Source organism: Vulpes vulpes, chromosome 6, assembly GCF_048418805.1.
Source record: "Vulpes vulpes isolate BD-2025 chromosome 6, VulVul3, whole genome shotgun sequence".
Classification (NCBI taxonomy): Eukaryota; Metazoa; Chordata; class Mammalia; order Carnivora; family Canidae; genus Vulpes; species Vulpes vulpes.
The window spans coordinates 29,255,584-29,282,101 of record NC_132785.1 but is presented as its reverse complement, the minus strand read 5'-3'; the positions used below and the strand labels follow the sequence as shown (position 1 = coordinate 29,282,101).

The window sequence follows — 26,518 nt, the reverse complement described above, 5'->3', positions numbered from 1 at the left end:
TGCTATTACTGGCTCCTGTTCCTCTAACTCCTTTAACACTAACATGCCATGGGGATTTATTGTGGTCCACCACTATTCTCCCTCTATAGAATTCTCAAGGTTCTAACTACTACTCAAATACAAAAGATTTCAGATATCTCCCCAAAGCTTTAGGCTCCATATCCAACTTCTACACAGATGACCCAAAAACTCACCTTAAGCTCAATATGCTGAAAACGAAACACACCATCTTTAGTATCTCCTTACTTCCTATAAAATCCAAGCCCCCTCCTTGATCTGGCTTCTCCCTATTATTTCTTCCTCTGCCTCATCCTCTGTCATCTGTATTCATCTTTCTGAATGCCTAATAAAATTACCACCTAATATTTATTGAAGGTTCATTACATGCCAGGGACTATTCTAAGCACTTTATATGGTTAACTCATCCATCTTCACAACAATCCCATAAGGTAGATGCTACTATTTCCACTTTATACTGAGGAAAGTATCTTGCCTAAGCTACTAATAGTGGAGTCGGCATACAAACCTATATCCTGTGCTCCTTACCTTTATATATGTAATTTCTCATAAATGCCTACACATACCAAGCACTGTCCTGGGTATTCAAGGTGAATGGGTCCAACAAGGCCCATGCCCTCATGGGACTTACCATCTAGTAAGTAAACAGAAGAAACAAACAGCCTTATTATAAGATAATTTAAAAGTGCCAGGACTTTATGACAGAAAATTCACAGAGGTGGATGTACTTAACAGTGATAAAAGAAAAACCTCTTTGAAAAAATGACTTTTTTTAAGGTTTTATTTATTTATTCATGAGAGACCAGAGAGAGGCAGAGACCTAGGCAGAGGGAGAAGCTCCTCACAGGGAGCCTGATGTGGGACTTGATCCCCGAACTAGGATCATGCCCTGAGCCAAAGGCAGACGCTCAACTGCTGAGCTACCCAGGCGTCCCTGAAAAAATGACTTTTAAGGAGCAACCTCATAGATGAGAAGGTACCAACCATAAAAACAGGAGGGAAATATCCAGAAGAGTACTGAGTCCATTGAAAGCACAAAGATGGTGTGATAGGTTAAACTATGTTCCCCCAAAATTCTTATGTTGAAGCCCTGACTCCAGTGTAACTGTATTTGGGGTTAGGGTCTTCTAAGATGTAATTAAGGTTAATAATGTGGGACTCTTAATTGGATAGGACTGGTGTCATTACAAGAAGAAGAGGAGATACCAGAGATCGATCAATAGAGATCAATTGATCGATCAATCCATCTCTCTCTCTCTTTCTCTCACTCTCTCATTACATGCACAGAGAGGAAAGGCCAGGGGAGGACAGAGTAAGAAAGTACTCATCTACAAGCCAGGAAGAGGCTCACCAGAAAACAACCCTAATGGCACAATGATACTGACTTCTAGTCTCCAGAACGGTGAGAAAAAAAAGTTTCTGTTGTTTAAGCCACCAAGTTTGTGATATTTTGTTATGGCAGCCCTAGCAAACAAATACAAATCAGAAAGACTTAGTTTTTGTCCAGGAACTGCCAAAAACCAGTATGCTAGACTATAAAACAATGGAGATAATAATATGTCAAAAACTCTTAAGCCCAGAGATGGTAAATGAACCTAAAATGAGGTGATCACAAAAATAGTACCTGGTGCAAAAGTTTTAAGCTGGTTCATATTAGATTAGAAAATGTATGCTGTGGGTTTCTGTTCTCTCAGAACTGAAATCTTTCCCAAAACATTAATAATACCCTACTGAAGAACAATGACTAATGGATATGTCTTGTTTACACAGGGGACTATGGAAAAAACATGACTTTTTATTTTTTTATTAAATTCTTACACCAGTAGGGGATCCCTGCGTGGCTCAGAGGTTTAGCACCTGTCTTTGGCCCAGGGCGTGATCCTGGAGTCCCGGGATCAAGTCCTACATCAGGCTCCCGGCATGGAGCCTGCTTCTCCCTCCTCCTGGGTCTCTGCCTCTCTCTCTCTCTCTCTCTCTCTCTCTCTCTCTCTACGTCTATCATGAATAAATAAATCTTTAAAAAAAAAAATTCTTACACCAGTAAAGATAGTTCTGAGGGAACTATGGTTGAAATAATAAATATGTGTTGTGCTCACGTGCAAGGACTGGTGGTGGATATTCTAGAGCATGACCAAATGAACCAGATACCATTCCTAGGCCTCAGAGTCACAGCAAGGTAGATATGACACCACATTTCATCAAATCAAAGGTACCCAGTTGTGATGAGGTGTGTCACTTTATGCACAGCCAAGCAAGGAAAGCTGCCAAGTAAATTATGACATTAAACTGTAAAAATATCTCTTAATTTTAGGACTGTTCAAATGTGGGGGTTAAAGGGAAAAGACATACATCTTAAATAAATGAAAAAGAATATGAAGGTAGCTAAATGCAAATAATAGAAGTCATATAAAGGAGTCCACAGAAGGAACGAGTTGTTTCATGCAGAAGATAGTACTTAAGCCAAATCTTGAAGAATGGATAGAAGTAGGAAGAGCAGAGATTCACAAAGGAATACTTTTAGCAAGAGTAAACTGCAAGAGGTAAAGCATAGCAACAATAAAGTGAGGAACAGCAAGAGAGAAATAGTTAAAGAAAAAACACTGTTGAAAAGTTAGGACAATGGTTAGAAAAACCTTGAATACAGCTAGGTTAAAGAGGCTGAAATTTATTGTATATCCTTGGGGAATGGTTCTCAAATACTTTTCTTTTTTTACCCCAATATACTTTGGGGCTATGATACACATAAAAAATAAGACTACTCTACTAGTGATTATAGGAGATGCAAAATAATCAATTCTTGATTGATTGATTAATCAATGCAAAAGCAATCAATTCTTCTGAGAGTAAAATTAGGAAAAGCTGTCCAGAAAATTCTAACTTCTACCCCTACCTCACCTTGAAAATCACTCCTTTCTACACATTTAAAATTAAAACAAAACAAAAAAATACAGAAAAATCTGAGTACCCAAAATAATTCAAATTACATTTCAGGAAAGGTAACCCAGGAGAACTGTGTAAAAATGAATAAGTATTGGAATAAAGATTAAGAATTAAGAATCTACATTAGAAGCTGATCTTCCAGGAAGAAGTTAAATAAATTCATATTAGACTAGTGATAATGGGGAAAATGTATGATGCAAGTGTTACAAGAAACAGGAAAAATAAAGGAAAAAGTTTAAGATACAACATATAAGCTCAAACAAGGACAAGTGCATTCTAAAATAGTGGTGGTCACTCAGGTGATGTCTAAAAGGCAATCCGATAGTAGAAAAAGTGGAATTTAGGTCTGCAAAAAGTTGTGAATATCACCTAAAGAGTTACTGAAGCCATAATATGGATAAAGCTGCAAAAAAGAGGGCAAGAGAAGGTATTACAAAGACAAAATTTTGAAGTAAATGTATTAAAGCATGTAATAGCTTTATTACAAATAACTATCTTCATATTTTATAGTAATCTCATGCTGATCATCATCCTTGCTAATTTTAATACTGTAAATATATAAACAAAAAAGCAAAGCTATAGTGAATATTAAAAACATGCTAGGATCATACAAAACAATTTAAAAAGGGAATATTTTATTAATTTCTAATCTAGTGTTATAGTCATTTAGAGATGGCATGTGTGTGTGCGCACACGTGAGTGAGAGAAAACTTAGTTAAAAAGCAATAGTCCACACCTCTAAAAACAGAACCTGAGAACAACCAAGATGGCATAAATTACAGGGGGAATTAGTGTTTAAATTCCTAGATGGCTTTATTATAAACACTCAGTTATCCAGTTCAATCTATGAAAAACTGCAGTTACATAATAATATTGAATTGTTTTTTCCTTTAAAAAAAAACTTTTTGAAGACAGTAAAAATATTTAAGAACAGTATTTTTAAAACAGGTACTTTTCAGGCATTTTTTCAAGTATTTTTAAAACATAAAAGCAATATGATCTTTGTACGTGAAAACATATGGCTTCAAGTCACACATGGATAAGAAAGAAGAAAATCTCTAATTCTCTGGAATTAGTGCTAAAATGCGTTGTAGGTTTACTAAGCAACTTTATCCATTTTGGCTGAAATACCTTTTGACAAACTTCCTGCAGGAATGGGAGCATGAGGCTTGGAGCAAAGGAAAAGAAATGGAAGAGGGAATGTTCTATTGGGAAACCAATAGAACAAAAAAAGAGGCAAAAAAAGTAGAGGAGAGGTGACCTGGGTGTAGAACAACTAACAGAATGAAGATGTTAAGAATCATCATATTGCCCCACAACAGATTTATTGAGCAAAGAGAATGATGGGACTTTTTTGCTGGAAGTTGGGCATGATTGAAGAGTCTTGAAAATCCTACACGTTCATCTACTTGTACTATCATGCAGGCATTTTTCTCAAAACGCTTGCATAAGTCAGAAGAATCTAATACGGAAAATGCAGGCCACTTGTCAGCCAAAGCAACCAGCCCATAATCTGCAATCTGTCCAAATGATCAGACAAACTGAGATAGCCAATAGCCAAGTGCCTACTAATAGCTTATTCATAAATGTTCTTGTGCTATTTCTTAACTACTTTTACATGAGCAGATTCCCTCAAAGGGAAAAAAAGTCCAAGTGATTTTCTAAAACTACATGCCATCCAACAATACTACAGTTAAACTTACATATGGCCAGGAAAGTTTTGAAAAACGTGAAATACCTCAGTCTGACCTTCATGGGCACTGGTCTCATGAGTGACTCGAATAGCCTGTAACAAGAACACAAGATGTCAATAGGAAAAAATGACTATATCCAGATTTTTAAAAGAAAACAACAGTGCTAAATTTTAACACTGAAAGCTTTGTTAAGAAATAACAAATTGGAAGAAATTTAGGAACAGTTTAATATTAAATACTTAAGAATGATTTCTGAGTAACCAAATGAATGGTAGTGTCCAACCCACAAATCCCTACAGACTGAAGCAACTGAATATCTAATTATTTGTAATTCCAGATGTCAAGTGGGAGTCATTTAAATTACTTGTTAGAACTAACGTTAAACACTTTATTCAACTGGGACTGGAATAAAGTAAGCATCTCACAGATTGAGACTGAAAAAGCTTATCTCATCTGTTTCTCCAGGTTACATGCTCCTCTGCAGCTCTGGCTGTAGTTTTGCTTAATCATGCAGCTTCAGTCAGCACTTTAAAAACGTGGAGCAAAAAGCATGCATTTATCAGAAGCTAGAGATTTTAGTTTTCTGAACTTAAAAAAAAAATGCCCTTAAAATACCCACAATTAGCAAAGATGAAGAAAATGGGCAAAAGTAGTAAACTTCTGGTGAAAGTACCTTTATGAATGGCAATTTGGCAATAAGTATCAAAGCCTTAAAAACATGCAAACTGGTTGATCCAGCAATTTCTGTTCTAGGAATTTATGTATTTCAACAGAACTATACACATAAGTATATATAATTAAGGATATTTGCAAAGATTTAGCTACAATAATATACCTTGTAGTATTTTTTTTAAATAGTGAATAAAGGGGAAAAACATTAAATTTCCAACAATAATTCATTGGTAAAATAAAATACTGTACAATGGAAAGCTATGCAGCCATTAAATGATGATGTTAAATATATACTTACTGGTATGTAATACGTTTGTGATAAGTTAAGTGAAAAAAGCAAGTTATAAAACAGTATTACAGTGTGATCAAACTTTTGTTTTAAAAAATTGTGTACATACATAATACTCCCTATAAAAATATTAATAATGATGGCTACCTCGCATTAGTGGGATTACTCTTATGTTGTTTATTTTACTTTTGTGTAAAATAAAGATGTTTCATGAAATCTGCAGGTTTTTTAAGAAAAAACAATTTAAGATAATCACCGTTTATAAGAATGCTAAAACAACATAATCAAATCAATGAATTTATTGAGTACAAACTCTAAGGCTTTTCTAGCCAAATAATCTGTATGCTACACCACTTCTAATTTCAAAGACTTTACCATCTACTTAATAGTGTTACTAAAAGGTAAAAAGACTTTTCCTTTTGAAAAAGGAAAATAGATCTCAAAACCAGTGAAATTTAAATGCCGCTCTAAAACAATTCTATGAAATGGTACCATCGTTTAAAAGTAGACTATGTGGCCTGTGTCTTCACACATGCTAAAACATTACTAAGAGGATAAAAGAGCTTAATTATGGTCTGGCATCTACCTTTAAACCTTTGTTTTTTCAACTAATCTTCAGCCTGTTCCAAATTCCCAGTGAAAGACACATAGGGTATTGGCAGGCATATATTTATAATAGGGAGGGAATGGTAAACTAGAGTCAATCATAAAATATTTTTTTAAATTTGTAAATCAAACTTTTTTTCCTCTCATTCAGCTCTGGATATAAAAAAGAAGTGGCAATTTATCAACACTTATGGATATTTCAAGCAATGTTACGTGAAGTATAAAAGATCTTTTTTTAATAGACACAAAATCTGCAACTGCTGAGAACTACAGTTTTAAGACAAACCCCCCAAAAGAATCTACAATCCCACAACACTTTGCCCATAAATGAGATCAAGACAGAAAGAAGGTACCGACGTCATAGTTCTCTAGGTATCTGGCTCGTTCTTCAGGGCTCATTGACACAGATTCCTCCAGGAATTTTTTCAAGGTTGATCCAGATTCTGAGAATATTAAAGATAAAGTTGAGAAGGTTTGCTATCTCAAAGAAACTAATACATGAAAAGACTAGAAGCATGCTAACTTTTTCAGGTAAAAACCCCTTCACTGGTAAGTTGGGAATTTAAGAAAACTGAGATAAATGATAGGCTTTGTTAAACCTGTTTATCAATAATATAACAGAATGGGAAAGATTAGTATTTCTTCTATGCTATATACACTCCCATTAAAGAAAGAAGAGAGGAAAATGTTTCATTTAATACTTTAAAAGAAAGAACTACAGCTCCACCTACTGCTCAATAAGTTAACTTCTAACTTAAGGGGGGTGTAGGGGGGCAAGCAGTAATACAAAATTATTTACCGAAGTGCATCTTGTCTTTATTGTTGGCAATAGCATGGATCAGTCCAATTGTTCCACAGGCATTGCTGATTGTTTGCTTCATGAAATATACTGATGATGTAACATCTTGTCCCTGAGATTTTATTTTTTCCTCCTCCTCTGTTCTGAATACTTCATACTATTAAAAAAAAGTCAATAATAATCTACATAGGAATATAATACATTATAAAGTACTCAAAATAAAACTGGGAAACTTCTAAATATCCATCAGCAGGGATTTTGTTAACATACTATGACATGTCTTTTTTTTTTTTTTTTTTTTTTTTTTTATGATAGTCACAGAGAGAGAGAGAGAGAGGCAGAGACACAGGCAGAGGGAGAAGCAGGCTCCATGCACCGGGAGCCCGATGTGGGATTCGATCCGGGTCTCCAGGATCGCGCCCTGGGCCAAAGGCACGCGCCGAACCGCTGCGCCACCCAGGGATCCCACTATGACATGTCTTAATGGAATACTATAAAGCACTTAAAAAAAGTATGAAGTCTGACTCAGAAATTTGTCCGTGATTTTTTTTTAATTTTTTTTATTATTATTTATTTATGATAGTCATAGAGAGAGAGAGAGAGGCAGAGACACAGGCAGAGGGAGAAGCAGGCTCCATGCACCGGGAGCCCGATGTGGGATTCGATCCCGGGTCTCCAGGATCGCACCCTAGGCCAAAGGCAGGCGCCGAACCGCTGCACCACCCAGGGATCCCTTGTCCGTGATTATACAGTGGTTCTAGGTCAATATAATTAATATGATTCTCATTTATGTTTTTAAAATATCTACTTTATAGGGGCACGTAGTGGCTCAGTCAGTTAAGCCTCTGACTCTTGATTTTGGCTCAGGTCATATCTCAAGGTTGGTGAGATAGAGCCCCATGTCAGACTCTGCATTGGGCATGAAGCCTGGTTAAGATTCTCTATCTCCTTCTGCCCCTCCCCCATCTGTTCATGTGCACATAAGCGTGCGCACAAGCTCACTTGCACGCAGGCACACTCCATCTCTCAAAAAAAAAAAAAAAAAAAACATTTATGGGGCACCTGGGTAGCTTAACCTGCTAAGTAAGCATCTGCCTTCAGCTCAGGTCATGATCCTGGAGTCCTAGGACCAATGCCCAAGTTGGGCTCTCTGCTCAATGGTGAGCCTTCTTCTCTTTCTCCCTCTCCCTCTGCCTCTGCCCCTCCCCACCCCATGCTCTCTTGCTCTCTCTCTAAGGAATAAATAAAATCTTTAAATGTTTTTTGATTTAAAAAAAATGTTTAAAATATCTACTTCATATATGCGTTGAAAATTTTAAAAGGGTATACAAAAATTTAACAGGTTATCTCTGGGACATGAGATCACGGGAGGATTTTTATCTCTTTTTACAATGAAATCCTCTATTTTTTATATTTCTATATTGTTAAATCATACTGTATTAACAAAATTCATATGATATAAGCATATTATTTCATAACAAATATTCACTATTATCTACAATTACTGATTATAAAGACAATACGGTATAATAATAAAAGTCAGAAATGTGGGCTCTACACTTGACCGCTGAGCCCACGTCTTGACTTTGTCATTATTTCCTGTCATTATTATTTGATAAGTCTCATTTTCCTAATTGTAAAAAGAGGCTAAAAATAATAGAGAGGTTAAAAAATGAGGGAGGAGTGGGTGGAGGGAGAGGATAGAAAGATTATTTTATTGTTTTGTTCTATAATTTCAGATTTCAATAGAGTAGGACATCTGCAAAACTACAGCCTGTAGGCCAAATCTGGCCCATTGCCTGTTCTCATAAGAAAAGTTTTAGTTTTGTATTGTTTATGGCTGTTTTCACACTAAAAAGCAAAGTAGAATAGTTTTTTGTTTGTTTGTTTGTTTTTTAAGTAGAATAGTTTTAAGAGAGACTCTATAGGCCCACAAAGTTGAAAACCTTTATTATCTGGTCCTCTCCAGAAAATGTCGTCTGATCCTTGCAATTAAGGAAACAAATGATGTCTGCAGTTAACTCATAATTAAGAAACTGCTTCTAACAACAAGTGTTTATATGCCTTAAATAATAATTTTTATGAATGTGCTTCTAAGTCAAATTTTTAAGTTACATTTTCAGAATAAATTCTGTATGACTAATTCATTCATGTAAGTTTAATTGATAAAAACTGGAAAAGGTTCAATATATTAACCTTACACTGAAATGTTTATATGGTCATACAGTTTAATTTTCTGCTGTTGTTTAATATCAATGTTCCTTGTTAAAGGAAAATAAGATTGGTAACTTCTCAAGATTTAAGGTTTAAGCAGAAAAATCCTAAAATGATACATAGCAAGTATAGGGGGAAAAAAAGAAAAATTATCAATAGTAGACTGAAATGAAAACACATGGTCAAGATATACAAAAATATTAGAAATAAATGTATAGCCTCTTCACTTGCAATTCATTGGTTAGTAAACATATACTTAAGCCCACACTTAAAACACCAAAATTACCTTTATATAAAGAGTTATGAGGTATCCATGACAGTCCTTTTGGTATTAGCATGATTAAGCCATTTGCAACTACATAATCAATTTCTAAATTAGAACATAGAAGCCTGATGGGATGCCCAGGTGGATCAGTCAGTTGGGTGTCTATCTTCAGCTCAGGTCATGTTCCCAGGGTCCTGCGATTGAACTCTCCATTGGGATCCCTGCTCATTGGGGAGTCTGCTTCTCTCTCTCCCCCCTTGTGCCCCTCTCCCCTTCTTGTACTCTCTCTCTCTCTCTCACCCTCAAATAAATAGAATAAAAAAAAATAGAGGCCTAAAATACTCTGTATCTCCTAAAATATTCTCTAGATACCTTTTGAGTGACTTTAATATGTTACTTATGAACTGAAATAGGAATATAAAAAGTTATAAAGACAACCAAAACTGGCAGATGCCATTATATTTTCCACTTTAATATGTTAGAATTGTGTTCTTTCTAGCAATAGAGAGAATGAGCTTTTCAGTACTGGAGATCCACTAAATGAAGAGTCCTATTGATGAGAACAACATGCTTTTTGAAAATACTGATGACCCAATAAATGAAGACCAAATCCAATTTATTCTTTAATTCTAAAAAGTGAATAAAAAAATAAAAATAAATTTTTAAAAAAGTAGGTCATAAAACTCAATGTTTTAGGAAATTTCCAATTCAGACCAAAAACTCACATTTGTCACACCAACTAAGAAATCCTGAGCTTTAAGCAAATTTTTTTTTCCTTTTTTTCTTGTTATTGTTCCTTACAATTGGGGTCCTGGGGGGCAGCCCAGGTGGCTCAGCGGTTTAATGCCATCTTCAGCCCAGGGCCTGATCCTGGAGACCCAGGATCGAGTCCCATGTCAGGCTCCCTGCATGAAGCCTGCTTCTCCCTCTGCCGGTGTCTCTGCCTCTCTCTCTGTCTCTCTCTCCCTCTCTCTCTCTCTGTCTCTCTGTTTCTCATGAATAAATAAAATCTTAAAAAAAGAAAAACACCTGGGGTCCTGGGATAGCTATTTATTGGCTTACTTTAGTAATCAAAAAATAATAATAATACTGGACAAAAGGAGAGTAAACTTAAGTGTCCTAACTCCTCAAATTTCAGAATAATTACAACCTCACCATTAAAAAGTTTAGTGTAATAATGGATAATCAATAAGAAAATTCTAACTCTGAACTTCTATGTTATAAACAGCAAGCATGAATAAATATCCCTTCCTTGATTAAATAATTTGTTTTGGGGACACCTGGATGGTTCAGCAGTTGGGTGCCTGCCTTCGGCTCAAGTCATGATCCTGGGATCCAGGATCGAGTCCCGCATCGGGCTTCCTGCATGGAGCCTGCTTCTCCCTCTGCCTGTGTATCTGCCCCTCTCTCTCTCTCTCTCTCTCTCTCTCTCTGTCTCTCATAAATAAACAAATAAATCTTTAAAAAAAAAAACACAACTATTTGTTTTGTAGAATATTAAGTAGAAAAGACAAATATTTCAGTATTTTTTATTCATATTGAACTGAGGCTAATTAGTTATGACATAAAGAAAATTATCCAGAATTTTCTAGGACTGAACAAACCCTGATTCTTATTTTCTATGGGACTTGGCTCCATTTATTCCTGAAAAATAAGATGAGCTGAGTATGGTCACCAAGTTGTCAACACATCACTTCTCCCACATCTTTCCAAACATTATTTCTTCATTTTTCACAACTATTGACTGTATCCTGTTGTTTCTAAATTTAAAAACAAAAGAAAGATATGGACTCAAAAGCTGTTTTAAAGTGAACTTAAAAGTTCTGGCTTCATAATGCATATATCTACATGACATTCTAGAAGAAAGGCCTGAAATATGGAGATTTGAAATTAAATACAGAACTATAAGAACAGCTAATTATAATCCTCAGCACATCCTAAATCTGCCAATTAAGCTATATTTCAACTTAATGATTTCCACACATATTGAGTTTATTCTGTAAATGTAACCCCTGTCATTAGTTACACTTACCTCCTTAAAGATTTCTTTTTACATATAAATTGGATACAATTACATATTTTATATACTAAAATTGTGAATATTCTTTATACCTTCTCTAAGGCAGATTTAGGATTACTGTAGTACTTAATATTTCTAAAGTATATACATCAAAATGTGATTAAATGCAATATCCAAAACACACTGAGGCAAAGTAATCATATTTTATAAAAGAAGAGACAAAAAGAAAAAAAAAAGGAGACATCCAAAAATGGCAGTACTTGGCACTACACCCAAGTTGTTTTTTGGGTTTTTTTAAGATTTTATTTTTTATTCATGAGAGACACACAGAGAGAGGAAGAGCAAAGACAGATCCCAGGACCCCGTGATCCTGCCTTGAGCCAAAGGCAGACACTCAACCACTGAGCCACCCAGATGCCCCTGTACTACCCAAGATTAAAAATCTAACTCAGGGCTTTATTGTCAATCTATAAATCAAAATCTAAATAACATTTCTTTAACTAAACTAGGTTTTTAAGATATCTTTTAGATTTCCTCATTTTATGCAAGAAGGGAGTCATTTGTTCTTAAAGAATAGCATGTTTTTAATTCAACATTGAAAAAGAACATTATATTTACCAGAAACTTTATTATCGCAATTAACAATTACCTTTTCTGTAATAGGGAAGAGAAGTAACACTGCACACACTGGTCTTGGTACCATGCTAAGGAGTTCAGGATCCATTCCATATACATCGACAAACTGCCAGTTAGGATGTAGACCTAATTGTTTGAGAAACTGGTAAAAGTTGAAAACAAACAAACAAAAATGGTAGTGTTAACAGGGAAATAATGAACATGAATTATTGCATATCTAATAAATAAAAGCAAATGAAAGGGACAATTATTAGTGAGGTTTGGTAAGAATGAAGTAAAGCAGGTTTTCCATGAATATGGTAGAAAGAGACAGCTATATATTTATATCAATTAACATCAACAATTTATAATACATTAAGCAAATTTCCTTTTTACAAATCCATTCCTTTGAGATTGAACATAATAAACCAGGGCTTCCCCAAACACATATAAATTAGCTTGCTTGATATGTTAAACTCATTTCCAGTACATGATTTTTAAAAAGATGTATTTAAGTTCTAGCAAATAAAGAATTAGGTGATCAACACAGTTTATCCTACTTACCAAAGATGATTCTTGAGGTTTAAAGATAGGCAGATTATCACAAATTATATCAATAAGCAAAAAGTACCTATAGCAAAAAAGTCCAGTGATTGTATGGACGCAGAAAATGCTTGATATAACAAGAAAACTACTTCCTGATCTCTAATACTTAATGAAACCTACTCAACATCACTGTCTCTCATACTTAACAAAACAACTGTAGCAAAAGATTAGTGGTTTTTTAAACTCTTAAGATTTCATAGGAAAATAAAATGTCAGACCCTAATCTATTGCAGACAGAAAAAATGAGAATGATGTCAATTTCACAATAAAGTCTTAATAAATGTTTGGGTTGAATGAAGCTGTTGATTTACAAAAGTACACCATCACAAAATAATGTTTAGATGACAGAAAAAAAGGAGCAGAGGAGGAAAAAATCATATTGAAAATGTATCATGGGGTGCTTGGGTGGCTAAGTTGGTTAAGCGTCCAACTCTTCTTTTCAGCTTAGGTCATGATCTCAGGGATGTGAGACTGAGCCCCATATCTGGCTACCCGCTGGGCATGGAGCCTGCTTAGGATACTCTCTGTCTCTCCCTCTCCTTCTGCTCCCACCCTTCTCTCTCAGGAATGTGCACTTTCTCTTTCTTTAATTAAAAAAAAAAAAAAGACTATAAGTTATCTATTGGTCTAACATTATCTGAAACTTGAAAATAAGACAGTGCCTTGGTTCCTTCTCTCTAAAAAATGATCATATGTACTTGGACCATCAATAGAGATCTTGCAAAACTAATAGAAACCATGCCATGTTAAATAAACAGTGATATTCATCTCATACAGTCAAGTTCTGTAAGAAAAGACCTTCCTAATTAAATAGCTAGTCCCCATATCGCCATACTTCTCTGCCTGGCAAAGAAACTCTAATTAATGATATTATGGTTGGTCAAAAATAAGGTCCTAGATTTATGTAATAAGAAATATACTGAATTTAAAAACTTCTCTTGGCAGAATGTGTTCAACATCTATTAAGTTAATCAAGCCACATGCTCTCCAACAGTCTGGGGCCACAGAAATCAATGGACTCCTCCGTATTATACCTATTCTTCATCTAATTCCCCTCATCTAAAGGGTCCAAACTTTAGTAAAGTTCACCGAAGTACTCCAAACTACTTCTCTCTCCATTCTTCATTTTCTCCAAAATTCTTACTTAATGCCCTTCTCAATATTCAATTTTATTTAGAAACCAAAAAGAATTAAAATTGACCAAGGGAAGGAACTGTGTCTTATTCATTTTTTAAATCCCATTGCCTTGCACTGTACCTGGCTAAACCCGACACTCAAGTTATACTTGTTGAACTGAAGATTACATTCCTATTTTAATAAATATAATCTTGCCATCTGTAGGTCTATGTATGTCCATTAAGCTATGGACATATATTTAAAATATATTCATTTTTATTTGTGTCATGTTAAGTAGACAGGAAAGATATGTTTGGCCCCTAATCTAAAACCGGACATTCATTTAATCAACTCAGAATACTACCTGCCCAGCCTATGGCCATTCCATCCTGAGCACATGCTGATCTTGTCTGATCTCAGAAGCTAAGCAGGGTCGAGCCTGATTAGTACTTGGATGGGAGACTACTACCTGCCCAGGATTTGGAGCTCTAAAGGAAAGAATCATGAATCTAGATAAGAGGATTTTAATTTATTTGTTAATATTGTATATCCCAAAAAGTCATACTGTCATAAAATTATAAAACAAGATGGTACACATAACAGAGTAATTTCACAGCTGTGCCACAAAAGCAAGTAAACATTTTACTGACAGTCTGGATAAAACTGGCAAATTACTGTGAAGTAGAGGGCCTTTGTTGTAAACTAACTCCGTGTCAGCCAAAGCCTTTCAGTATGAAAAGTACCAAGATCAAAGGCACCAACTGTAGTGAGCTGATAACGAAAAAAATGAGGAAAGCATGACTAAATTAACATAAAAATGGGTAAACTTTAAGTGGAATCACATTTTCTAACTTTTTACTCATATTGCTAATCAAATGAGCTTGATAAAAAAAAATTCAGTCAATATCTATCAAGTACATTAGTTACATCCTCTGACTCCAGAATGCTGTAGACTCACGCGGGAAGTCATCATAGGAACAAAAAGAACAAAAGCAGCTATTAATAGTAACTACCTCTGGGAAGTGGAGAAAGGGTGAGGGAGAAGGTCATCAACTTTTACCTCTCACTTTTTCTTTTTTAAATCATGAAGCTGTCCTATGTTGATCATTAAAACAAAAACAAAAATCTTTGTTTAAAATTATCCTATGAAAATAGAGAAAGATTGGATGGAAATTCTCTAAAATATTGACTGCAGTTAGCTTGAGTAGTGTACTCAACTTTTTCATTTTCCAGTTTTAAAAAAATGTGTTATTTTTACAACAGTTATATATAGTTTGTAAGTTACAAAAAATCTATAGAACTGATACACATATGTATTTTAGTTAAATTTACAAAACTGGGAGAAAACTCAAAGTAACAATCTTAAAACTATTCCAAAAAAATCTCTCCAAACTACCCACAGAGTATTCTATATATGCATTTGCAAAGCCATCTCAACACAATTAGAACCATCCAGTTTGTATCAAGCAGGATAAACAGACTTATAACCTCTAATTCCAGTCTTTTGGCTTTTCTAAACATTGGATAATAAAATAACAAAATTCTGATTAGCCCACTAAATGTTCACAATGCCACTAAAATTTTAGCCAATCAAGAAAAATGAGTAAATTAGTATATGTGCCTTTAGGGGCACTTGGGTGGCTCAGTCGGTTAAGTGTCCGACTTCAGCTCAGGTCAGAATCTTAAGGTCCTGGGATGGAGCTCTGTGTCTCCATCCTTCATACTCATGGGAAGTCTGCCCGTCCCTCTTCCATGCCCCATCCCCTGCTCATTCTCTCTAATAAATAAAATCTTTAAAAAAAAAAAAAAAGGAATATGTATCCATGAAAGATCCTTAGGCAGCTTTTTTTTGATAGTCCAATGATGAATTTTTCTACCAAATAAACAAATTTAAGATTATTCGTAAAAAATTTTTAAAACTATCATGTATCAGAAACATGCTAAAAGATTTAATATACTTCACCTTTATTGCAACTGGCAAGATAGCTTTTATTATATCCCTTTACCAGTGAGAAAATGGGAGTCTGGGAATTTACATGATTTTTCAAGCTCACACTGTTAGAACCCACATGCAAAGGTCCAGGATGCTCTCGTCCCTTTTTAGTTTTCAGGCCTCATTTTTCACTGTCTGAAGTCTCTTTTTTTGTACCTTGTTTTCTAACTTTAGCTACAATGAACTCTTCCCCTTCTCAAAGGGTCTATAACCACCTCTTCCTTCCAGGTTTTTGCACTGAAACTAGACTTCTGTACCTGAAAAACTTTTGCCCTCTGCCCCTAGTTTATAATGAATCCCTCCTTCTTTAGATAATATTCAAGTAACAAAAACTCTGATTTTATAAATTTAAGAAAATAGAAAAATAAGATTTTCCTTTCAAATTTGTTCTAAAGCCACTTTCTCTGGTCTTTAATGCCCTGCTTAGGGCAGCAATAGACTCCTCCTTATTACTACTTTGTTAATGATTTAGATTATAACAGAAATTATACTTAAATTTAGTACTTGCTTGATATTACTACCAATAAACATATATTGGTAGTAATCGCTAAATGCAGAAGTAGAAGAATAGTAGTTAAATGAGAATAATTTTTTCTATCACGTAAATGATTTTATTCCAGGTAAGTCTTACCTGCAACATGGCAAAAAAATGTTCTTAGAAGGTATTGACAGCATATTAGTCAATAAGAAAAATCATTGTTTATCACATCTAAGGAGACACATGGTTACTAATTAATGTCTGACAATAATGATCTCCATATAGTCAATATGAGTCAATCATTCTTCTACAAACTAGGTATCATTAGAACATAAAACAGTATTTGCTCAAACTAAGAGTACAATAAAAACACATGCAACTATCAAACTGTAACAAGTAAAAAGCCTAAGAGTCCATTAAGATGAGGAAATAGTGTGGGGATGGATACTATTGGGGTTTATCTATGGTTTAATTTATTAATTCTCCAAATTCTAAGTCAGTTTTTAAATTTCTATTCATTTTCTACCCTCAGTTTTGTCACTAATACAGAGAATAAAAAAACAACCACAAAAATTTTGGTTAAAACTAATCATCACTTCCTAGATATTTGCCCATTCTCCTCTAAAAGCATATCACTTCTTTAATAAATTTAAAACAAACTGAACCATGCCACAGCAAGCCAGAAATAGTGTAGAATCATACACTAAATAATATCTTTTCCCTGTTTGTGTCACCTCAGAATGGCCTCCTGTCACCATTCAACCTATTATGTTTCTCCTGATGATCTCGATCACAGTACCCTATTAATTTTTTCCACTGCACTTGAAACAATTGCTAATTGTTTCCTTACTTGTTTATTGTCTATCATCCCACTGAAATGAAACCAGAAAACCATGAATATTTTAATCACTAAAGAATAACCAGCTCCTTCTCAGATACCTGCCGTTAAAAAGGGACTCCACAAATATTATTTGATGTAAGTACTTTAGTTTATAGTGAATGTGTTTTATAGTCTATTAAGATTACCTAGGAACAAAGTCCAATAGCAGCTGGATCACATCACAGTTAAATAAGCTTATATTGTTAAAAAATAACAATATCACCTAAAAAAAACAGTTTTGTTCATTAGTCTGTTGATATGGTTAATAACACTGATTGACTTTTGAATGAACCAGCTTAGCAATACCTGCAGAAACTTCTTAGTCATGAAATAGTACCTTTTCTACACATTGCTACATTCTCTTTGCTAATATTTTGTTGAAAATTTTTAGATGCCATGAGAGACACTGTCTGTATTATTCATATTATGGCTTGCCTGGTAATGCTGGCCATTAAAATGAATTGGTAAGTGTCCCTCCTCTTCTATGTTTATGTAGAACTGGTATTATTTCTTCCTTAAATAATCATCCCAAGAGATGCAGAGAAGTCATTTGAGAAAACTTAAACACTGATTCATGATAAAAACCCTCAGCAAACTAAGAAAAGGAGGAAGCTTCCTTATGTGAAAAAAAGCGTTTACTGAAACCTTACATTTAATATACCTAATAAAGAGCAAATGTTTTCTACCCAAGGTCTGGTAAAGATAAAGATGTCCTCCCTCTCCATTCTATTCAACTTTGTATTGGAGTTCCCAACCAGTGCCATAAGAAATAAGAAGCACACAGGCTGAAAAGGAAGAAATAAAAAACAGTCTATTCAGAGAATATGATGGTCTATATAGAAAATTCCAAAACATCTACAAAGAAGCCACCAGAATAAGTGAATTTAGCAAGGCAGGACACAAATCAACATATAAAAATCAACTGTACTTCTATACATACCAATGAACAATAAAAACTGAAATTTTAAAACAGCATCATTTACAATAGTACCAAAAATCATTAAATACGCAGGTGTAAATCTAACATGTGCAAGACCTAAATGCTGAAACTGTGTTTTGTACACTGCTGAATGAAATCAAAGAAGGCCCAAGTAAATGATGAGATATACCATCTTAATGGATTATAAGGCTCTATATTTTTATGATGTTAATTTTCCCCAAACTAAATCTATATATATTTAGACACACATCCACCATAAACATCACAATTTTTTTGTAGAACTTGACAAACTGACTGTAAAATCTATATGCCAAGGCAAAGTAACTAATAACCTGAAACAACTTCAAAAACGAACAAAGTGGGAGGATCCCTACCATTTGATTTCAAGGTTTACTACAAAACTACAGTAATCGAAACAGTGTGGTATTAGAAAAAGAACAGACACATAGATCAATGGAAAAGAAGAATCCAGATATATGGTAAATTGATTTTTCACGAAAGGTGTAAAAATAGATTTGGACTGAGTCAGAGAAATAGGCGTCTCTCTTACGGCACGAAATCAGACATTGAAAATACGGACTTTTTTCAGCCTAAAGATTTTTTTTTTCTCTTTCTACAAAGGGGTCAAAATGTTTTAAGGGAAAAATGGACAGCAAATTTCAAAGGGTGTAAACAAAAGAAAAGGGAAGTGTTTATGGACTGGGACTGCCACCTAAAGAGAAATATAAAAGATAAATGCTGATTTTAAGCTTTGTACATTTCTAGATTACTAAAGAGGCAAGAGTTCACAGTCATTTCGAAAATAAAATAAACTGTATAAGATGAAGGATTTGCTGTCAACATTAAAACATTTCTGGGATGCCTGGGAAGCTCAGTGGTTGAGCCCCTGCCTTTGGCTCAGGTAGTGATCCCAGGGTCCCAGGATCAAGTTATGCATCAGGCTCCCTACAGGAAGCCTGCTTCTCCCTCTGCCTATGTCTCTGCCTGTGTGTGTCTCCCATGAATAAATAAATAAAAATCTTTTTTAAAAAAAGAGACAACAAAAAAAAAAAAGAAATAGAGACATTTCTATTTTCTGTATGTAAAGAATTTTCTACAAGCTTTAAAAACTAAATATCAATTAAGTACCTGATGAATCATTATTCCTTGATGAAAAAGATTATGGGGGTTTGAGGGGGAAGGGAAGTATATCATATGACAAAGTAAGAAGACAGTAAAAAGTCAGTGAGCTGTTGAGAATGACAAACAGGTTAAGACAAAATACACCTAAGCAGATCAAAAGTTTATACCTGGTAGCACTTATTGTTCTTTTAATCGAGTGGCTGGAAGATGTGCCCTTTTCCCTCCCCAAACTTGAACCTTCAACACCCAGAGGGGCTTTAAGAGTTTGTAGGTGGGGAAAAAATAAAATAAAATAAAATAAAATAAAAAAATACAAAAATAAATAAATAAATAAATAAAAGAAAAGAGTTTGTAGGTGGGCAAAGTATGGCGTGGGTCCCATTATACTGAGCTTTGTATGGTGTCAAAGCAACTGAATTCCAGCTTTAAGGGACTGGAAGAGAAAGGGGGCGTGGCGGGGAAGACCAGTGACTTGATGGAGCAAGAGAAGATGATTGGAAGATGATTTCATAGTGCAGGCGGTGGATGAAATTACAAGGACTGGGTGGGCGAGTTTACAAAGCTTGGAGTCAGGTAGTGTAGACGAATTAGTCACCCACAAGGTACAAAGGTTGGGAAATGATGGAATCGGCAGCAGCAGGAGGCAAAACCAAGAGGGGAGAGGTGCTGGGAAGGGCAGGGTCAAGGTGCCACAAGCCGCGGACCCGGAGACCCCAAGGAAAGGAGATGACGGGGCAACGGAAGCCAGAGGGGGGACCGGGACAGCCGGGAGCATCTCCAGGAGCCAGGTGGGAGGGATACGGCCGCAAAGGGAGCTCAGCACACCGGGTCTGAAGCAGGACCACAGGGGCCCTCACTGAATCTGATTCCAGATTCCTAGTAGGTGCAGAGATGCAGGCGCGCAGGGAGGGCTCCGGGGTCCCGACGGCAGACGCCTCACTCACCTGGTTGGTGACCTGGAAACCAAACAGAAAACACAATTTACAGGGACAGACTGGGCTGGGCTCGCCGCGGCAAGCCCGCTGCCCTCACCCCTAACCCGCGGCCTCACGCCGAGGTCCGGGCCGCGCTCACCTCGGGATTGGCCTCCAGCGGCAGCCAGCGCTGACCCTCCATGGCCACCCCGCCCGGCCCCCGTCCAGGTCCGACAGCCGCCGCCGCCGCCGCCGCCGCCGCTTCCGCCCCCGCGCGCCTTGACCTGGGACCGTCCAACCTCCGCCACCCCCCGGGGGGAGGGCCGACGAACGAAGAAAAGCCTGGCACCTCTCTAGGTCCCTTCTCCCTCTCTGCGCAGACACACACACGTCTTACAAACGAACATACAATCGGAGAGGAGAAGAGAAGCCACCTCTCTACTGCAGAAGGGAAAAGAATCTGAATCCGCAGCCAGCTCCCCTCTCACTTGGACTGTTCCTCTCCGAGCCGGGCGCCCGCGCGCTGCGCCTGCGCCCTGCGCGGCCCTGGCGCCTCGTGTTCGCCGGCGCCCTCCCGTTCCTGCAGCTTCAGCTGGAGGCGCTAGGGGGCGTGCCACCGAGGCTAGTCCTGAGAGCCAGACACCGGATTGCCAGCCGCACAGCGGGAGTCCTGAAGGCCAGGGATGCCCGGGAGTCCTGTCCCAAAAGCTCATGTCGCAGGCAGAGGTGATATGTAGGCCTTATCTGCTGTTGCACAGTTGCGAGGGGGAGGGGTGCTCTCCATATACCTATTCAGTTATGTCTGGAAAAAAAAAAAATCAAGCCCCTATTATGAATCAGATTCTGTACTTCCCTAGAGAGGTGGATAGAATGAAAAATCACAATGAAGTATGATGCATATGTGACAGTGGTAGTTGCATGAGGTGTAGGACTGCAGAGAGGTGCGGCTAAAGTTGTGGGGGGGGGGGGGGGGGCTGTCCAGAGGCTTCTAGCAGAAGATGCAGAGCTGAAGTGAACCCTTAAAATCTAGTAGGCATTAGCCAGACACAGAGGAGGATACTCTGAAGAAGGGAAAGTGTGCATTGTGGCTTTAGAGCCCAAAAGATTGAAGGGCTGAATTGGAGGTCATGCTGGAGGAGTTAAAAGGCACAAGCCCATCAAGACAGTTGGGCTTCGTTCCAAAAAAGGCAGGGGACCACCGAAGGTTTTTAAGCAGGATTTTCTTTCTTTTCTTTTCTTTTCTTTTTTTTTTTTAGATTTTATTTATTCATGAGAGACACAGAGAGAGAGACAGAGACAAAGGCAGAGGGAGAAGCAGGGCTCCCTACAGGGAGACTGATGCAGGACTGGATTCCAGGACCCTGGCATCACCACCTGAGCCAAAGGCAGACGCTCAACCACTGAGCCACCCAGGTGCCCCTTAAGCAAGATTTTCCTATCTCTTCTCCACCAGACTGTAAATTTCAGGAGGCCTGTGGGAGTATCTTTTTTAATTCTTTACATTTTTTTTCCCTAAAGCCTAATCCAGTGTTCGCTACATAGTAGATTCTCCATAAATGCTTGAGGAATGAATAGAATCATCAATTATGCTGAAACATAATTTGTCAGTAATGTAGGATATTTGTAAGAATGAGATGATGAGAGAATTAAAACAATAACCATGGTGATGGAGAAGTAGGCACAGATTAAAGAGAAACTTTTAGGGAGGTATCCCTTTGATGAGCAGTAATTGTCAATCATAACTCCAGAGATTTGACCCGGGGTTGAGTACATATTACTACTCTGCACCCAGGAGGGGGCATTCAAGGAGAAGAACATTTAGAAGTGAGAAAAAGATAATTTAAAAAAAAATTTTAATTTAAATTCAACTAGCCAACATATAGTACATCATTAGTTTCAGATGTGGTGTTCAATAATTATCAGTTGTGTATAATACGTAGTGCTCATCCCATCATGTGCCTTCCTTAATACCTATCTATTATGCTGAGTTTGCCTTGAGGAACTTCCAACTGGCCCATTCATGTTCTTTTGGCCACTGTTCTTTGACCTCCAAAGAATTTCCAATCCTCTGACTCCTCTTTCTCCTTATCTATCTGATAGATTGCTGTCATACCCACCCAAAAAGTGATTTGGTAAATCTGAAATGTCCAACTTAGGATAAGCAGATGTGTTGCATAATGCTTGAGTTGTATGGCCAGGCTTTCAGTGGCATGCCAGGGGCTGCTTTTCAAATGGCCTGCTATCAGTGAATGGCCTTGCTTCAGAACACTGAGGTTCTGCACCATGATTCTCTTGTTAGGGACCTAAGGCTCCACACAGCATCCTTACTCACCATGGACTCCTCTAGTACCATTGGATCTATGCAAATACAAGCAGCTTGTATTTCAGCATGGACTTACTGAGCACTGGCTTGCTCAGGGACTCACTCAAATTGGCAGCCATCCATGTTGCCCAATAAATGTGTTGCAGCTATATTTTCAAGTGTGGCATATGCTGCTCTGGAAAAGCCAAAGAGGCCCAAGTACTCTGCTTCTTCCCTATTAATAGGAATTGCAAGATGAAGTAAGTTTTTCTTCACCTTAGAGAGGCTGTCCCAATATGCCCCCAAACTTAGACTCATAAAAATATTCTGTAGTAGGTCCCTAATCTTTCTAGGGTTTAACTTCCACACTCTGGCATGAATGTATCCATCATCATATTGAAGGCAGTACTTTTCAAACTTGAATGTGCATACAAACACCTGGGGAATCTGAAATATAGATTTTGATTCAATAAGTCTGAGATGGAGCTCAAGACTCTGTTTTATTGGCCCCAGTTTTTTTTTTAAGATTTTATTTATTTATTCATGAGAGACACAGAGAGAGAGAGAGAGAGAGAGAGAAGGAGAGAGAGAGAGAGAGAGGCAGAGACACCGGCAGAGGGAGAAGCAGGCTCCATGCAGGAAGCTGACGTGGGACTCGATCCTGAGTCTCTAGGATCAGGCCCTGGACTGAAGGCGACGCTAAACCGCTGAGCCACCCGGGCTGCCCCCCAGTTTTTTTAATCCTCCCTTCATCTACCTCTTTTGCCATATTACTTTGAAGGTTTTTTCCCCACTAAGGGGCAAAGCGTGTTGATCCTCATTTTTCATGGATTCTGCAGTTTGAATTTGCCTACTTGCTAACATTATTTGTAACCCCCAAATTAATACTCACGTCACTCCTGCAGTCATTTGCAGACATCTGCAGTGACAGAAACACTTGAGTTCCTAGCAGAGGTCAAGCAGGCAACATTCTGCCTTCTTGTTTCGAGTCTCATACTAGAAGCAAGTATCCTTTTTGCAATCTATTTAGTGCCACAGTCTTTTGCATTTTTACACTTTTTGTTGATGATTTCAGTGTACACATGGCCCCAAGCATTGTGCAGATGTTGTGCAAACACAAGAAGGCTGTGATGTAACTTACAAATAAAATACATGTGTTAGATAAGTTCCTTCAGGCATGAGTTATGGTATTGTTGGCCAGAAGTTTAATGTTAATGATTCAACAATATATAATAAATGAGGTGTCTCTAAACAGAAGCACATTATGCAAGGTTGTGTATTGATGAAAATGTGATCAGAGACTCACGGGAACCAACCTATATTTTCCCTGGGAGCAATGGTTCTGTATTTATTATTCATGGTGACTTTATAGACTATAACTACCACAAATAATGAGAATATTTCCCCCACTTCTTGACACTGAGCTCAGCCATGAAACTTTTGGTCAATAGGGTAGGGCAGAAATAATGGTGTGCCTGTTCCAACTCTAAGCCTTAATAAGCTTGTGTTTCTGCTTGCTGTCTAGCACTTCTACCATTGCCTTGAGAAGAATGTGCTTGGGCTAGCCTGCTGGTCCCAGGAACACAGTAAGACACTTGGAGCACAACAGAACCACCTCACTGAGTCCAGGCTAGACTGGCCAACCCATTGTTAACCCCTGAGAATTGTAAGCTAAGTAAGTGTTTCCTTGTAGTATGACATTGGAATTTGTGTGTGTTGGGGAGGGGGGTCGTTAGTTTGTTTTTACAAAGCAACATCTTTCTTTTCTTTTTAAAAGATCTTTATTTATATATTTTTTAATATTTTATTTATTTATTCACAAGAGGCACAGAGAGAGAGGCAGAGATATAGGCAGAGGGAGAAGCAGGCTCCCTGTGGGGAGCTGGATGCAGAACTCAATCCCAAGACTCCCGGATCACAACCTGAGCCAAAGGCAGACGCTCAACCACTGAGCCAAACAGGTGCCCTCTTTTCTTTTTTTTTTTTTAAATAAAAAACACAAACCCTTGTGTCAAGGGCTGACTTTCAATAGGTCCCAATGATAGCTGTTCTGCTACATACGATACCCCCACCCAGAAGCAGGAGGTCTATGAATGGTTTAGCACCAGGTTCCCCACCAATGTGCATTGTGTGATGAGTGAGGGGGTGGCCCCTTTTCTGGCTATACCCAGTTTCCCCAGATGAGGATCTCTCTGCACCCACCCAGGTCCCCACACGCAATGGAGCATGCCTCGCCATGAGGGGCACAGCCATGAGGGGCATGCCTGGCTGCCAGCCAATGGGGACCTGGGGGTGGGGACCGACTATCTGAGACCAACTGAGACCAACTGAGACTCTACGGCTACATAGCAACATCTGATTGCTATACCTGCCAAAACTTTGAATAATCAAATTGAAAGGAATAGCCAGGTATTTGATACACTTGCCCTAAATTTTAAAAGTCAAATAAAAATGTGAAGTTTTACCTCTAGAAATTTAAAAAATGTATATGGCAATGCAACTTTAATTTGTTAATGAACTGCTTAACTATGTTAATTAAGTGAGATGTCATTTTAGCAGTGAAACAGTAATATATGTTTGGACTTGATTCAGGCTTTACTCTGAATAGAAACTTTACTCTTAATAGAGCACCATTGGATGCTCACCACAGTCTGTCAAGCAGGCAGGTGAGATAGGAATGTTGCCAAGTTACAAACACGGTAAAGAGGGCTTGAGGAGTGTAAGTTGTTTCCCAAGGTTTCACAAAGTAGCAGAATGGGATGTCAGCTAGATTTCCTGCAGCTAGATTTAGGGTTCTTTTCAAAGCAGGAAAGAGGCAAGAGCAGAGAAGATGCTGACTAGCCAGGGAAGGGTACTCAGAAGATAAGCTGGGGATTAGAGGAAACTAAAAAAGTATTGTTGGGGGGGAAAAATAGTACTGTTGCAAGAGTAGGTGCCAGAATGCCTCTCCACTGTCTATTCAGAAAAATTTCACACCATTGGTGAACCAGTTAGATTGGAGACTGAGACCCAAGGACAGCCAGTAGGAGGACAAGAAACAGCAGATCATTACTACACCTCTCTTCCTGAGTGAAAAATATGAGGAGGGTTGGAGAAGGAAGGAAAGGAAGAAGAAGAGAGAAATGATGAGAAGGAGGGTATAAACAAAAAGGAGGTAAGTGAGCAGTTTGAGAGGAGAGACTATAAGAGAGAAAAATCCTAAAACTTAGTAGATGTCAGGATATCTCATTTTATTTTCATTGATCATCAATGAGTTTGGACATTTTTCAAGTTGTTATTGGCTATAAATTCACATCCTTTCATCTTGGCTCTGTCCTAAAATTCTTTTAAAACTTCTGGAGCATTTATTATCTATTCCAGTGCTTGCCAACCTTTTCCCCACATGATACATACAAATATACAATATAATATAATCCATGCCCATTTATTAACTTTGACTCCAATAGATTGATTTTGATGATTGTCAAAGAATATCAAGGTTTGTCGCCATTTCCTACTTGACTAAACTCATAGTTTCATTTTCTCAGCCACTGATGAAAATTCAACATCACTGACAAAGTGATGTTTGATGTCTTAACAAAAGGACTTGTGTCTCGAAACCTGCTCTCTCATCCTCATAAATTTCTTATATTGAGGGATTTGGCGATCTATCCAACCTTGAACTGGAATAAGCTACCTTTTTGTTTTATCTACTCAAGCTATCTACCTTTTTTATGAACTGTAAATTATTTGGTTGTTTTGTAAGAAAACATGGAATTTTGGTCATTACTTCAATAAGCCACGTTTGCCTTACTGATGCAAGTTTACACCCATTGTTATATTTCCATACCTAGTAACTTTTTGTTATGCCAAATCAAACCATAATCTTTTTAAAGATATTTTATGTGGCAGTTAAACATAGTAAGTATACAGCCAACAATACCCATAACTCAATAGACCTGTTGAGCAGCTATGACCAAGTTAATGCATACAGTTGAAAAAACAACGGAGTCACAACTACTGCCTGGCTACCTGTTCACTGTAAGAAACCATCTG

The 26,518-nt window shown here is 37.3% G+C and overlaps 1 protein-coding gene across 2 annotated transcripts in view; it reads right to left on the bottom strand.

Annotated features, from left to right (window-relative positions):
• The window catches only part of UCHL3 (ubiquitin C-terminal hydrolase L3), a 51,533-nt gene extending 31,099 nt beyond the window's left edge, over nucleotides 1–20,434 (bottom strand). The window contains exons 1-6 of one of the 2 annotated variants that reach the window (XM_026017690.2): nucleotides 20,342–20,434; nucleotides 20,212–20,223; nucleotides 12,167–12,295; nucleotides 7,019–7,175; nucleotides 6,577–6,662; nucleotides 4,697–4,744 (exon numbers count right to left, since the gene is read on the bottom strand). In XM_026017690.2, the coding sequence (XP_025873475.1) occupies nucleotides 4,697–4,744; nucleotides 6,577–6,662; nucleotides 7,019–7,175; nucleotides 12,167–12,295; nucleotides 20,212–20,223; nucleotides 20,342–20,383 (474 nt within the window). In that variant the 5' untranslated portion in view covers nucleotides 20,384–20,434. Of the gene's footprint in view, nucleotides 1–4,696; nucleotides 4,745–6,576; nucleotides 6,663–7,018; nucleotides 7,176–12,166; nucleotides 13,345–20,211; nucleotides 20,224–20,341 lie in introns of those variants that run through there. The other variant, XM_072760758.1, reaches the window with a different exon arrangement.
• Between the last annotated feature and the right edge of the window lie 6,084 nt (nucleotides 20,435–26,518).